The 17,289-nt window shown below is 33.0% G+C and overlaps 1 protein-coding gene across 2 annotated transcripts in view; it reads left to right on the top strand.

The window, feature by feature from the left end:
- Positions 1-17,289, top strand: part of PLCB1 (phospholipase C beta 1) — a 1,466,985-nt gene that overhangs the window by 662,822 nt on the left and 786,874 nt on the right. For both annotated transcript variants that reach the window (XM_053712164.1, XM_053712163.1), the window contains exon 4: positions 16,074-16,214. In XM_053712164.1, the coding sequence (XP_053568139.1) occupies positions 16,074-16,214 (141 nt within the window). The remainder of the gene's footprint in view (positions 1-16,073; positions 16,215-17,289) is intronic.

Here is a 17,289-nt window from a genome sequence, read left to right as displayed (position 1 = left end):
TGATCCGCTACAGTGGATCATGTCTGCCCAACATTTGATAAATCTACCCCATTGTCTATATAAGAAGCTGCTTGATATTTTTTTTGAAACAATTCATTTTGGCTTCTTTATATACCCCAACACATTCAAATACCTGATAATATTAATAAGAAAACCCAAATGTTTTCTTTTATGAATCAGACAGAACATACAATTGAAAAAAAATCTTTCCAATGTACTTATGTTATCAAATTTGCTTCATTCTCTTTGTATGCTTTGTTGAAGAACCAGCAATGCACTACTGAGAACTAGCCTAACACATCAGGTGAGCCAATGATAAGAGGCAAATATGTGCATTGCTGCTCCTGAGCCTACCCAGGTAGCTTTTTAACAAAAGATAGCAAAAGAGTACATCAAATTTGATAATTAAAGTACATTTAAAATTTGTTTTAAATTTGCATGTGGTATCTGAATTATGGAGATTTAATTTTGACTTTAATTTCCATTTAAATACAAAGTCATTGAAAGTTACATGTTTAAATGATCAATAGGAGAAGTTAAAGGGATTGTCTAGTCAAAATTAAACTTTCATGATTCAGATACAGCATGCAATTTTAAGCAACTTTCTATTTACTCGTATTATCATTTTTTTCTTTGTTCTCTTGGTATCTTTATTTTAAAAAACTGGAATGTAAGCATAGGAGCCGGCCCATTTTTGGTTCAGAACCTGGGTAGCACTTGCTGATTGTTGTCTTAATGTAGCCATCCAATCAGCAAGCGCTACCCAGGTGCGGAACCAAAAATGAGCTGGCTCCTAAGCTTACTTTCCAGCTTTTTTAAATAAAGATGCCAAGAGAATGAAGAAAAATTGATAATAGGAGTAAATTAAAAAGTTGCATGCTCTATCCGAATCATAAAAGTTTATTTTTGACTAGACTATTCCTTTAATACTGGAAATACAGAGTAATCATAAAAGAAAGTTCAGCCAATTACTGCCAAGACCCCCAATGTAATACATGTTATTGTGTTCCTGGTCATGTATGACAGACTAACAAACACCAACAGCAGATAAAGAGATAAGCCCTCTGGTGATCTTAACATGACCTCTAAGTAAATCATTTATATATGTTTACATTTATAGTTAGGATACATGTTACTAACTACAGGCATTTATGTTATATGTTGTTAGCTTTATGTTTTTCCTTTCTTGAAATAAACAAAAACATATAAATGTTCACTGAGCAGCTATGTCCAGTTTAAATTAGATACAAAACTCTGAGTACTTCAAAGAATACATTGCTTGGTGTAGAAATATAACATTTCTAGTTTGTCCATAATAAAATATGTGCATGTATAAAAATGCAGCTGTAAATTATCATGAGATTAAAGAAATTGTGCAGAGTCAATATGAGCCTTGCAGCATCTTCTTCTATTTGTATAAAATATGTATGGTTACCCTCATTCTTAAATATTCAAATATTATTGCACTAGAGCTAAACGGGTGCACATGAAAGTAAGATACTTTTTAGAAATGCTTTTAGATGTTTTATTCAAAATAGCATGCGCATGCATAGATTAATCAAAGCATAACAGATAAAAGTCATTGTGTAGCTCTAGGAAATGTTTAAAAACATAAATGTTAGTGAGCCAAATACACACACAAACACATGCAGCTAGAGTTTAAAGGGAATCTAACCTCAAGAAATGTCATTCATGCATATGAAAGAACACGGTTTAAAAATATGTGGTGGGTTGGTTGTATTTGTATGAAAAAAAGGTTAAAGGGACACTGAACCCAATTTTTTTCTTTTGTGATTCAGATAGAGCATGACATTTTAAGCAACTTTCTAATTTACTCCTATTATCAATTTTTTTTCATTCTCTTTGAATCTTTATTTGAAATGCAAGAATGTAAGTTTAAATGCCGGCCCATTTTTGGTGAACAACCTAGGTTGTCCTTGCTGATTGGTGGATAAAGTCATCCGCCAATCAAAAAACTGCTGTCCAGAGTTCTGAACTAAGAAAAAAGCTTAGATGCCTTCTTTTTTATATAAAGATAGCAAGAGAATGAAGAAACATTGATAATAGGAGTAAATTAGAAAGTTGCTTAAAATTGCATGCTCTATCTGAATCACGAAATACAAATTTTGGGTTCAGTGTCCCTTTAAGCTAAAAAGCTCACTGGCTGATGAAGAAAACTATCTCTGTGGATGAATAATGGAATTCTATACATGAATAAAAAAATGTTTTTCAACTCATGAATAATTGAATATATCATTTCAAAAAAATCTAACTGTAGCAAATATTGGGTATTACATATGATTTTTTTTTTTTTTAAATCGCTTTTATCAAAGAAAATTATTACTTCTGTGTCTCTTTACAGTTATTGTTTTACATTTGTATAACTGGATTTAGCAGAAGTGTAGTATTTCACCATGGATTGGTAATCATTAAAAACCCAAAGGCAAAAATACTGCCGCACTCAAAAAGGCTTAAAAGACAAAATACTTTATTCAAAAATATTTAAAATGAACATATACTCAAGGAAGAGAATTTCCACAAGACATCTTAATCATTAAAAAACACCAGTGATTTAAAGTAACATTTGTTTTTGTAGATTTCATACATGTAAATTAATATTACAATTACTAGAATGGAAGGTTGAAATAGACTTTATATAAATTGAGCTCAATGTACTAAGCAGGGTATACTGCTACTGCGATGTAAGAAGCAGAAGTCACCAGACCACCCTCTCTGCCACCTCTGAGTTGACTGATATAAGTCACCCCAAGCACATTTTTCTTGGGTGATTGACAGGCCGTTCTCTCATGATTGGCTGCATGGGAGCAGCATTAAGCATGAAAGTGTGTGTGTAATGATAAATCCGGGCGCAGAGGTATTGTACATTGCCCGTTTGCCGCAAAGTCAGATGGACAGCTTCCCAAGTACATGGGGCCCATTGTTTAAGAAAAAACAAATTGCACCTTAAAACAATTGGCATATACAGCTAATTTGTGAACACATTTCAGATAAATTGGCCCCAAATATGGTTTGAAGGTAGCATAAGCTATACAAATTTCTGGTAGTATCTATGGCTTGGTGCAAGCATACTTATACAGCTCTCAAGGTCTCGAGGTCCTTAGCTTTTTTTTAAACACATTCACCCACATAAATATTTGTTAATTAAACAAAATCTTGGAAATTCCTAGCTTTCAGTCCTCAATTACATTCTTAAATAAATCTCCATAGTTCATTAGAATAATAAAGGAACAAAACGATCTGTAATTTAGTTAGATCTTATGGGAGTGTCCTAATGTGAAACCAACTTTCATAGACCGCCTGTATTTTATTCATTGTTGAGGTTCTTTCTCTTTCATTTAAATATAGCTAGAAAGTAAACTAAGGAAAACTAATTGTTTAACTCAAACTATTAAAAATATGTATAACATATATTTCCAAATAGGCTCTTCATTTAAGAAGACCTACATACACATACATGTTTTATATATATTTAAATGTGTAATTTTGTTAGCAAAATGTGTATAATTTAGGGTTTTTTTAGCTTCTTGTATGTATATAGTTTCTTCTTTGCTGTGTTAGGGTAATAAATATTCACAGATAAATCAATCAATTAACCAATCAATCACTGTGTAGTATGTAGCTAAGTTAGGCTTCTAAATTCTGCAGTAAGCTTTACATCCTCTCTGAGGGCACAAGTAAAGCAACAGTTTGCAGAAGTTAATTACAGAAAAAGTGGGCAAAATCACTAATGAAATTATATATCTTGCTGACCCATAAAATATATGCCAAAACTTAATTTGTAAGTGCATTGATGTGAAGCCCAAAAAATATGTGTGAAAAATAACCTGAACAATTTTATCCACAATTCATGTTTAGGCATTTCTGTAATGTCTTTTAAGAACCTACATTTGCAGCCGTAATATATACTTAATTTGCTACAATTAGCACTAAATAACTGCACATTAGTCTAATTTGTGTTGTGTCACACTGAATTATAGTGGTGCGAGTAACAATACTTTTGACTCAGAATATCATAACATCTCAAATAAATGTTTGTTTACTATATTCTTGGCTGCTGTAGTGTGTTTCAAGTAATGAGCTAATGTTCAGCCTCTTTATTGCTTCTTTCTTATAAGCTATTCTAGTTTTCTGCCTTTACAGCAAAAAAGTGTTAGAACTGCCAAAGATTTTATCTTAATTAAAAATGTCATATTTTTGAACATATTAGTCCTGTCAATCAACTCAACAGTTCTTTTATAACTGTTACAAATTGTTAGTGAATCGTTCAGGCTGTTGGATCAAAGTCTGTTCTGGCTGTTATCAGAGCAATACTCTCTAAATGAGAAGTAAATCTATTATAAGTGGGTAATCTCTTGAAACAAGACAGCATTACAATATTTATTGCAAAGCTGGTTGTACTTTTATGATCACAATCAAGCACAATCCAATTTTTCAGGTGATCAGGGAATGAGATGTATCAAATGGAGGTGGGTGGTAACAGAGGCAATGAGATCACTGTCTACTATAAGACTCACTTATAGAATCATATCTATTAATGTTGATAACAATGTTATGAAACATTAAGTATATTATAAAAATAAAAAATCCAAATCACTTATTCATTTATTTTCAGAAAACACATTCTAGCATTTATGAAAAACAATTCAAAATAGTAGGATGTCTCCTAAGTAATCTTTTGTTTAACATAAATATAAAATTCATGGGATATATGTTCCAATAAAACTGATACTTTAGTTATAACAAGCAACAACTGAAAAAGTGAAGAACCTGCTGATAATTTCATGTCCGCATTACTTTAAACAGTCAATTTCAATGTAATTATCAAACATCTGTTTTACACAAAAAATAAAAAAAATCCCTTAATAGATGCAAAAAATAAAATAATTTATTACCCCCTTAAAACGCTATTGTCTCACTGAGGGCCCGATGATTAAAAACTCACCAGTATAGTGAGAAATCTTAGTTTTTTGGTTTGTTGTTTTTTGAGCATTTTATTGTAATACGTGTCTCTCCTTCACACCTAGAACCCAGCATAGCCAGATAAACAGGTTAAACTAAAATTTGCCTTTCTTAAAGGTTATAACCCATTAATGTCAGCCAACAAAATTCTACGTTGGCTGCCACACTTCCTTGAGTTTAATAGCACTGGTCTTGCTGACAGCTGTGGTTAAGGGTTTAAGGCACCTTGCAGCTTTGTCAAAATTTTTTAGAAAACCAGCACGGAGAGCATTAGATCATCAGGCCCAGAATAATCTAAAGTGCCAAATGCAATTTATAACAGTTTTGGAGTATTGTGAATTATTGAAAAATAGATTAAATATTTTCTAAATTGAAAATAATTATTTAGTAAATTTGAAACACACACATATACATATATATACATATATATATATATATATATATATATATATATGTACACACACACACACATATATATATATATATATATTATACACATACACACATATATATATATATATATATATAGATATATATATACACATACATATATATACACACACTGTATCCCACAAAAGTGAGTACACCCCTCACATTTTTGTAAATATTTCATTATTTCTTCATGTGACAACACTGAAGAAATGACACTTTGCTACAATGTAAAGTAGTGAGTGTACAGCCTGTATAACAGTGTAAATTTGCTGTCCCCTCAAAATAACTCAACACACAGATATTAATGTCTAAACTATTGGTAACAAAAGTAAGTATACCCCTAAGTGGAAATGTCCAAATTGGGTCCAAAGTGTCAATATTTTGTGTGGACACCATTATTTTCCAGCACTGCCTTAACCCTCTTGGGCATGGAGTTCCCCAGAGCTTCACAGGTTGCCTCTGGAGTCCTCTTCCACTCCTCCATGGCAACATCACAGAGTTGGTGGTTGTTAGAGTCCTTGTGCTCCCCCAACTTCTGTTTGAGAATGCTCAATAGGTTTTAGGTCTGGAGAAATGCTTGGCCAGTCCATCACCTTTACCTTCAGCTTCTTTAGCAAGGCAGTGGTCATCTTGGATGTGTGTTTGGGGTCGTTATGTTGGAATACTGCCCTGTGGCCCAGTCTCCAGAGGGAGGGGATCATGCTCTGCTTCAGTATGTCATAGTACATGTTGGCATTCATGGTTCCCTCAATGAACTGTAGCCCCCCAGTGCCGGCAACACTCATGCAGGCCCAGACTATGACACTCCCACCACCATGCTTGACTGTAGGTAAGACACACTTGTCTTTATACTCCTAACCTGGTTGCCACCACACACTTGACACCATCTGAACCAAATAAGTTTATATTGGTCTCATCGGACAACAAGACATGATTCCAGTAATCCATGTCCTTAGTCTGCTCATCTCCAGCAAACTGTTTGCAGGCTTTCTTGTGCATTATCTTTAGAAGAGGCTTCCTTCTGAGACAACAGCCATGCAGACCAATTTGATGCAGTGTGCGGTGTATGGTCTGAGCACTGACAGGCTGACCCCCCACCCCTTCAACCTCTGCAGCAATGCTGGCAGCACTCATACGTCTATTTCCCGAAGACAACCTCTGGATATGACGCTGAGCATGTGCACTCAACTTCTTTGGTTGACCATGGCGAGGCCTGTTCTGAGTGGAACCTGTCCTGTGAAACCACTGTATGGTCTTGCCCACCGTGCTACAGCTCAGTTTCAAGGTCTTGGCAATCTTCTTATAGCCTAGGCTATCTTTATGTAGAGCAACAATTTTTTTTTCAGATTCTCAGAGAGTTCTTTGCCATGAGGTGTCATGTTGAACTTCCAGTGACCAGTATGAGAGAGTGTGAAAGTAATAACACCAAATTTAACACACCTGGGAGGGAAAATGGCTAATTGGACCCAATTTGGACATTTCCACTTAGGGGTGTACTCACTTTTGTTGCCATTGGTTTAGACATTTGTGTTGAGTTATTTTGAGGGGAAAGCAAATGTACACTGTTATACAGGCTGTGCACTCACTACTTTACATTGCAGCAAAGTATCATTTCTTCACATGAAAAGATATAATAAAATATTTACAAAAATGTGAGGGGTGTACTCACATTTGTGGGATACTGTATATATACATACACACACACACACACACACACACACATATATATATATATATATATATATATATATATATATATATATTATATATACACACATACACACACATATAAATATATATATATATATACACACACACATATATATATACATACACACATATATATAATATATATATATATATATATATATATATATATATATATATATATATATATATATATATATATATACACACACACACAAAATAGACACAGAACTGAACTCACTGGATTTTCAAGTGTTAAACATCCAAAGTTTAGTACAAAAACAGTAACATTTCGGATCAGTCTGTGGAAGAGGTCATTGACTCACTGTTTTTGTATTAAACTTAGGATGTTTAACACACAAATGCAGTTCTATGTTCTTTTTTATATTTAAATTTGTATTTGGCACCTTGGTAGCTGACCTACTGGAGTGAGAATGCAGACACCCCTGGGAGTTGTTATATATATATAATAGATGTTTTGGAAATTGAAAAAAATTAAAGATAAAGATATACATATAATTAATTAAAATAGAAATATATATTTTGTAAAATGAAAACATGCACATGTGATTACTTAAAACTGTATTTATTTTATTCATCTTTATTTATTTATTTTAATTATAATTTTGTAAAAAGTTCTTTAATGTTATACATTTTCAAACTTATGTAGAATTTAAACATCTGTGAGAATGTTGCAAATACTATTTTCTCATCTCACATATTAATTGAGTCCTAAAAAATAAACTAACCTCTTTAATCTGATTCACTGGAGATGATGTACCCACAGTGATTTTTATTTTAATCTTAGGAAAAGGATTAGTAACAAATAAACCACAGATAGCCTAACCTCATTTATCAAAAAAGAGAAAAAAATAATATTGATTCCTTGGTAAGAGGAACAGACAGTCTTTTGATTATAAGCCTGTAGTCTTTCCCTGTTTGATGAAATGTGACAGCATCTAAACTGAATTCTTATATTAGTATTGCAGAAAATGTAATGCACTATACACAAATACCTAATATATTTTAGGTAAGGTTAAGCTGAAGATTTATCAAGCAGTTGATAGAAAGAAAAATTGTTTGAATACATACAAAAAGTAGAAATTACAAAGTGTCTCATTATCTTGTTAAAACGTTTGTCATAATTAATTTGTATTTGTGTTTAAATATTTAAATAAAAAATACATATTAATAATTACATATTTCAATGATTATTTGAGTATACAATACATACGTAGGCCAGATTACAAGGAGGCTAATTAACGCTCCCGCTAGAGCATTAATTGTGCTAGAATTAAGCTTTCTACTCTTGTCAGGCTGCACTGGTATTATGAGTTAAAAGTAAACTGTTTTTGCTCATGCACTATCCCGACCAGCGCAAAAATAATATTTTGTGCCCTTCATGTAATTTTCCCATAGAAGTCAATGGAGAAAAAAGTGGGAAAAAACCCACCCCACTCTTGCGCAAACTTGATCACATATTCCCATGTGCGCTAACCCAACATGAAAATGTGAATATTTCACATTCCAATGTTCTTCACTCACATACAAGAATATATTCTATTTATTTATAAATAAATATTTCTACGTATATATGATTTTTTTGGTACAATATATATATATATATATATATATATATATATATACATATATATATACACACACACATATACACACATATACATACACACATGATTATATATAGGTATAAACATATACAGATATATATAGGAATATCATAATATAAATACATAGAACATTGGAATGTGAAATATTTACTTTAAATACATAGTTAAAACCGTTTTTAAATATGAATATTGCCTAAATATGCTATTACATGTTACATCTAATTGCCCTAAAGAAATCAGCTCCAATGCACTTATACATAGTTCTATATATGTGTACAAATGTATCTATGTATTTATTTGTGTATATATGTCTTTAAATAAATACACATATAAACATGTAAATATATATTTATACATTTAAAGATATATAAATTTACATACAAATAAATATTTTGACATGTATATGACATGTATATGTATCTATATATGTGTAAGCCTTTTGCCTATCTCATATCTTTGAGGCTTTATAACTTTTGTGTACAATATTTTTTTTTAAATAATTGTTATTAGATAATGTTATTATAAGTGTAACTATACTTTGTAATTTTTTAATGTATTTTGTGCAACTTTTTTGTTTTGCGAAACAGTTAACCAGAGCTCTGAAGTTGCGGTAATCATTCCAGCATAAATTGTGATCAAACATTTGCGTTTACTTTCAACTCGTAATACAAGCGATAAGCCCGATGAGCATAAACACCCGCGATAAACCCCTAATCTCTGGTGCTCAAACGTTTGCACTCCATTTATAATCTGGCCATTTGTTTTTCCTTTGTGCAAAACAAAAATTACTGATAACCATGAATGGCTTTAGTAAAGTATTTTTTGTGGCTATACATACCTAAATTGATATAGGGGAGTGTAAGTTTCTTTTTACTAGCCATCTACAATAAATTTGATAATCCACATGAAATACATTTTATTTCCTTTCACCTAGATTACGAGTCCATTTCAGCGTAAAAACCGGAATGCAGCCATTACGAGTCTTGTCGGTATAGCTGTACCGCAAGCATTTTAGCCTGTAATGCAACGTCAATCCCGCACTCAAAAAAATGACATAATGGCAGCGCTATGGAAATCCCATGCAAAAACAAGTTTTGCGGTGAGGCTAAAAAGCTTGCGTTACAGCCTATACCGACACGATCTGAGACCAGTAGTTATGAGTTTTGTGTAACAAAATGTTTCACAAAACTCATAACTTAAGTGTTACAAAGTACACTAACACCCATAAACTACCTATTAACCCCTATTCCGCCGCCCTCCCGCATTGCAAACACTAAATTAATCTTATTAACCCCTAATCTGCTGCTCCCGACATAGCCGCCACTAATAACATTAATTAACCCCTATTCCGGCACTCCCCAACATTGTCACCATTATAATAAAGTTATTAACCCCTATTCCTCTGCACCCCAACATCACCCACGCTATAATAAAGATATGAACCCCTATTCCGCCTCTCCCTGACATCGCCCCACTAAATAAAGTTACTAACCCCTAAATTAAACTAATAACCCCTAAACCTAACCCCCCCCCGCAACGTTAAATTAAAATTGCAAGATAAGTATCTTAAAATAAATAAAAACTTACCTGGGAAATTAAAAAAACCTAAGTTTAAACTATAAATTAAACTAACATTACTATTATACTAAAATGAAATGAACTATCAATTAAATAAATCAAATTACACATTAAAAAAACCTAACACTACTAAAAAAAATAAAATCTACAATTACAAAAAATAAAAATTACTAAAATTACAAAAAATAAAAGCACAAGTACAAAAATAACAAATAAAATTATCCAAAATTAAAACAATTACACCTAATCTAATAACCCTATAAAAAAAAACTAGCATACAATAAACTACCAATAGCCCTCAAAAGGGCCTTTTGTAGGGCATTGCCCTAAAGAAATCAGCTCTTTTCCCTGAAAAAAAATACAAAGACCAACCAACCCCCCAAAATAAAAAAACCTAACTCGAACAAAAACCTAAGCTACTCATTGCCCTGAAAAGGGCATTTGTATGGGCATTGCCCTTAAAAGGGAATTCAGCTCTTTTTCTTTGCCCTGAAAAGGGCATTTAGCTCTTTTAAGAAAAGCCTAAACCCTAATCTAAAACAAAACCCACCTAAAAAAACCTAACACTAATCCCTGACGATCCACTTACAGTTTCTGAAGTCCGGACATCCAGGTGGCGAAGTCTTCATCCAGGCGGCGAGGTCTTTATCCATCCAGGCGGCGTCTTCTATCTTCTTCCAGGCTGCGTGGAGCGGGTCCATCCTGAAGATATCCGGCGCAGAGCATCCTCTTCATACGGTCGCCGCCGTATACTGAATCTTCAATGCAAGGGAGCCTTTTCAAAATGGTGTCCCTTGCATTCCTATTGCCTGATTTTATTTTTCAAATTCAAATCAGCCAATAGGATGAGAGCTACTAAAAAGCTGTTCAAATCAGCCAATAGGATGAGAGCTACTGAAATTCTATTGGCTGATTTGAATAGCCAATATAATTTCAGTAGCTCTCATCCTATTGAATGATTTGAACAGCCAATAGGATTTTAAGTAGCTCTCATCCTATTGGCTGATTTGAATTTTAAAAATCAAATCAGCCAATAGGAATGCAAGAGACACCATTTTGAAAACGCTCCCTTGCATTGAAGATTCAGTATATGGCGGCGACCGTATAAAGAGGATTCTCCGCGCCGCCGGGATGAAGATAGAAGATGCCGCCTGGATGGAGATAAAAGACGCCGCCTGGATTGATGAAGACCTCGCTGCCTGGATGAAGACTTCTCGCTGCCTGGATGTCTGGACTTCAGAAACTGTAAGTGGATCGTCGAGGGTTAGTGTTAAGTTTTTTTAAACTTTTTTTGGGTGTTTTTTTTAGATTAGGGTTTGAGCTTTTCATAAAAGAGCTAAATGCCCTTTTCAGGGCAAGAAAAAGAGCTGAATGCCGTTTAAGGGCAATGCCCATACAAATGCCCTTTTCAGGGTAATGGGTAACTTAGGTTTTTGTTAGAGTTAGGTTTTCTATTTTGGGGGGTTGGTTGGGTAGTGGGTTTTACTGTTGGGGGTGTCTTTGTATTTTATTTTTCAGGGAAAAGACCTGATTTCTTTAGTGCAATGCCCAACAAAAGGCCCTTTTAAGGGCTATTGGTAGTTTATTGTAGGCTAGGTTTTTTATTTTGGGGGGGCTTTTTATTTTATAGGGCTATTAGATTAGGTGTAATTGTTTTTATTTTGGATTATTTTGTTTGTTATTTTTCATAATTTAATGTTTGTTATTTTTTGTACTTTGGTGTTTTTTATTTTCTTTACTTTAGTGATTTTTATTTGATGTAATTGTAGATTTAATTTTTTTAGTAGTTAGGTTTTTTAAATGTGTGATTTAATTTATTTAATTGATAGTTATTTTAATTTTAGTATAATATTAATGTTAGTTTAATTTATAGTTTAAACTTATGTTTTTTTTAATTTACCAGGTAAGTTTTTATTTATTTTAAGATAGGGATCTTGTAATTTTAATATAAAGTTATGGAGTTGTTAGGTTTTTAGTTTTTTGCGATGTGGGTTTAGGGGTTAATAGGTTTAATGGCAATTATGTGGGAGGCCAGAGGTTTAGGGGTTAATAACTTTATTTAGTGGCAGCGATGTCGTGGAGCGGCAGAATAGAGGTTAATATCTTTATTATAGTGTGGGCGATGTTGGGGTGCGGGGGAAAAGGGGTTAATAACTTTATTATATTGACTGTGATATCGGGAGCAGAAGATTAGGGGTTAATAACTTTATTTAGGTGTCAGCAATGTCGGGGACAGCAGATTAGGGGTGTTTAGACGTGGGGTTTATGTCAGGGTGTTAGGTTTAAATGTAACTTTTTTTTCCCCATAGACATCAATGGGTTTGCGTTAGGGTGCTTTTCATTCTGCGCTTCAGGTATTAGAAAAAAACCTAACACCTTCTCCCCATTGATGTCTATGGGGAAAGAGTGCACGAGCACATTAAAGCAGCGCTTGGATTTTGTGTGGTATGGAGCTTATCGCCACCATATCGCGCACACAAGGCGGCTTCTCAAAAACTTGTAATGGCAGCGCTATGGAGGATGAAATAATGTAACTTTTTTGTTACGTTCGTTTCGCACCCTCTATAGCACAAAACTTGTAATCTACAAAAAAAAAACTTCCCAACTTCATAATTCCATACATATGGCTGGATGGCAAAGGAATAATGACTAATGTGGTATTACAAGTGAATGGTTAAATATTTTTAGACTGTCAAAACTTTTTTAGCATGCCCTTAATGGCTAGCACAGAGAGCGCTATTAGTGCAGTCACTGCAATTGTATTATAAATAGTGCAATCAAAAATAGCACTGTATAATGTAGCACTTTTTAAGACATTAAAGGGACAGTCTACACCAGAATTGTTATTGTTTTAAAAGATAGATAATCCCTTTATTGCCCATTCCCCAGTTTTGCACAACCAACACAGTTATATTAATATACTTTTTACCTCTGTGATTATCTTGTATCTAAACCTCTGCAAACTGCCCCTTTATTTCAGTTCTTTTGACAGACTTGCAGTCTAGCCAATCAGTGCCTGCTCCCAGATAACTTCACGTGCACGAGCACAGTGTTATCTATATGAAATACGTGAACTAACACCCTCTAGTGGTGAAAAACTGTTAAAATGCATTCTGAAAAGAAAGAGGTGGGATTCAAGGTCAAAGAAATTAGCATATGAACCTCCTGGGTTAAGCTTTCAATTAAGAATACCAAGAGAACAAAGCAAAATTGGTGATAAAAGTAAATTGGAAAATTGTTTAAAATAACATGCTCTATCTGAATCATGAAAGTTTATTTTGGCCTAGACTGTCCCTTTAAGTAAACCATTATTAATAATAACATATCAAATAATTAACTACTTGTGTAGTGATTAACATGCCACTTAGTATCAAATATAAATGTTACTGTGCTCCCTTATTGAAGTATATTATGAGAGGGACTTACATACAAATGATATCCGACATGCCGATGTTGGTGAGCACTAGACTATTGCTCGAGAGACAAAAAATCCCTTTAAACAAACTAACCTACAGGATAGGTGCGATTGTGAGTTTTAATGTTTTTTTAATAGAAATGCAGAGGGGAAAGTTGAAATAAGGTAAAGGATAAGTAAAATGTCAGTAGTCTAAAATAGGAAACACAAAAACACTTATTTATTGAAGTGACCAAATGTAAACAACTTTCCATGTCTGGTCACTTAAAATATTAGGATTTATATGTTATGTAATACTTCTATCTAATGCGCTAAGGTTACTTAATTTGTTACCTATATAGAGCCATTTCTGAATATATGTTATGCATAATATTTCTTTATTTTCCATCTATATTGTGACCTGACTACTGGCAATAAACCAATATAGACAACCCTCTAAATCTCATCCTCTCAATGTTTGAACTTTATGACTTGGAATTGTGGGTAAGGAGAAACTTGGGGGCATTAAATGTTGCATCTAATGGTTCCTGTTACATATTATTAGCTTGTGCACCAAACTTTTACAGGAAAACGATAACATTCTTTGAGCTTTAACACTGCCAGTATAAATTTGCCTCTATCACTTCAATTTGTGATTTCATATAAAACTAATGTATAATACATAAAATAGAAAGGAAAACATTAGTAAATAATACAAAATAATCTAAATATTGAATATGCATACTTTCTCTAAATCCTAATACTATACAGTATATATATTCTAAATCTTGCAGTCCTCATCTCATGTTTCTCAACCTCCTACCCTTCTAGAATGTCAGTTCCTCTTGTATGTGTTAATACCAATGGGTCCAGTTTATCAAATGTACATGCACTTAATGTTGTTTTATTATTCCTACATCTTTGATTTTGTCATTTAATATGCCTTTTTGTTCTGCAACATAGCAATAACATGCTTGTTTTTCCTATATTCAAAATATTGAAAATATGCTTAGCAGCATACATGTGGATCTAAACCTGTATGTACTGGCCATTCATCACCCTTCTATCTTGTTACCAAATACCAGACCTTAAATTACATGTATATGTTTTTTTTCCCCATTTTCCCATTTTATCTAAAGTGTGATATAATTAATTGATTGTGTGCTCTCAGTACTTTGATGGTTAATAGGGGTGTGTTGAACACCAACCAATAACCATCTCTTCTGTTACCTTTTTAAGCGGGCACTCACCTGTGCCTAATCAGGTTTATGAGTACGGCACCAGCCGAAACGCGTAAAACCTGATACTCCTCTTGTGTGTGTATCATGTTGGTATTTTAAAATTTGAATAATAAAGGCTATTTTTTACATTACGGATATTGGGATCGAACTTCTTTTTCTATTTTTGATATATTCTAAATCTTGCAGTCCTCATCTCATGTTTCTCAACCTCCTACCCTTCTAGAATGTCAAGGGTAGGATGTTTGTAAAAAATTGTCCTGTTTCTTACAAGTTTTATATGATTGTTTTATTTAAATGAATTGTACCCATGGACAGCGCTGCGGAATATGTTGGCGCTTTATAAATAAAGTATATTACTATATACACACACACATATATTTATTTATAGATATTTACACATACACAGTGATTATTGTTTGCTGTTTTTCTTCATTCTTCAAGTAGCTATTAAATGGATATGAAACCTAAAAATGTTCTTTTGTGATTGACGGAGCATACCACATTTAAAAGGTTTCCAATTTTTATTAATACATTTGCTTTGTTCCCATGATATTCTGTGTTGAAGAGATACCTAGGTAGCCACCTGGAACACTACATGGCTGGAATTAGTGCTGCCATCTAGTGTTATTGCAAATGGGTAACATTCTTGCAAAACTCTTACAAAATAAGGGACTGGCTCCTAAGCATATATCCCAGCTTTGAACAAAAGATGCCAAGAGAACAAATAAACATTGACAATAAAAGTAAATTAGAAAGTTGGTTAAAATTTGAATCATGAAAGAAAATTTTTGGGTTTCATATCTCTTTAACGTTTTTTTTTTTTTTTTAATGTTTAATTTTATACCTCTTTAAATTTGAACATAACCAATAACATTCAGTGTATATTTACATAGTTCAAGGGTCGATCGCATTGTTTAGAAAAACTTATCAAATTATTTATCTACAAAAATACCAACGCACTTTAAATGTTTTTTTGTGTTGATAATAATTTTAATTTTTCTAAAGGATGTGATCAACCCCTTTAAGGAATTGTTTGTGAAAGGTGTGAACAATTAATAAAATAAAATCAGGTCATAATGATTTGTAATAAATATTTTTCATTTTTGCTTCTAGGATCCTAAATTACGCGAACAGTTGGAAGTTGGAAACTTCGGAGGACGACTGGAATATCGTATGTTTACCGTTGTTTATGGGCCAGACCTTGTAAACATATCGTACTTGAACTTAGTGGCATATCAAGAAGAAATTGCAAAGGTGATATATCCTATTTTATTGATTGTAATATACACATTTGTGTTTTAAACCAAATCTAGAGGAGACCTAATAATTACAAATCTGCATGTTTTGTGTGTGTTTTTTGGTACATCATAGTTTTATTTTTTTCAAAATGTATTTAAATATTTTATTTTTTTTATAGATAGAAATGAATACAGAACACTAATATATGTAAATAATGTGAAGTTTACTTATTCTAGATGTTAAACTGACATACAAGTGGAAAAATAAAATGCACAAATGTGTTATTATTGCACATTTGTTTGTTTGATGCAAAGTGGCTAAACATATAGTTAAAATCAGGTCCAGAGCAGCAATGCAGTACTGGGAGATAGCTGAATGCATTTCATGAGCTAATGACCAGAGGCATATGTGTGTAGCCACAAATCACAAGCTAGCTCCCAGTAGTGCATTGCTGAACCTATGCCTGCTGAGATGAGCTATTCAACAAAAGATACCAAGAGAATGGAGTACATTTGATAGGAGAGGTAAACTTAAAAAGTATCTTAAAGGGAATTATGGTTAAAATTTAAATGCACATAGATAAATTACGTGATCAAACGTTTCTGCAAAGAAAGCAAACGAAAGGGGTCTCCTGTGTGTATCAGCAATTCCAAATGGTACTCATAATGATTAAAATATATACAGGGTACTCACATTTGGTAGCAGCACTCAATTGTGCTTACAGACGCAGACTGAATATTTGTAGTGCTTCAGCTCACTATTCTCCAGCAATCTAAAACTCCAATGTGAGGTGTGTTGAAGGTAGCAAAACAGGAACCAAATGGATTGTTGAATGTTAAATATAAATGTATTCAACAAAAAGTGGTTAACCCTTAATGTAATGCAAAGTGTTTCTCTGCTTACAAGAATTTTCCTCAGGCATATAATATTTACCTCTTGAACTACCTTCATATATACAGACCTAAAAAACATTTGAAGCTGATAGTGGTCTCAGTTAATAACAAATAAAACACAAATGAATAAACCATTAATATAAAACATATGCATGCATAAACATATTATTATAATTTGTATATCAGGACAATAGATG

Source organism: Bombina bombina, chromosome 4 (genome assembly GCF_027579735.1).
Source record: "Bombina bombina isolate aBomBom1 chromosome 4, aBomBom1.pri, whole genome shotgun sequence".
Taxonomy (NCBI): Eukaryota; Metazoa; Chordata; class Amphibia; order Anura; family Bombinatoridae; genus Bombina; species Bombina bombina.
This window is presented reverse-complemented; position numbering and strand designations above follow the sequence as displayed.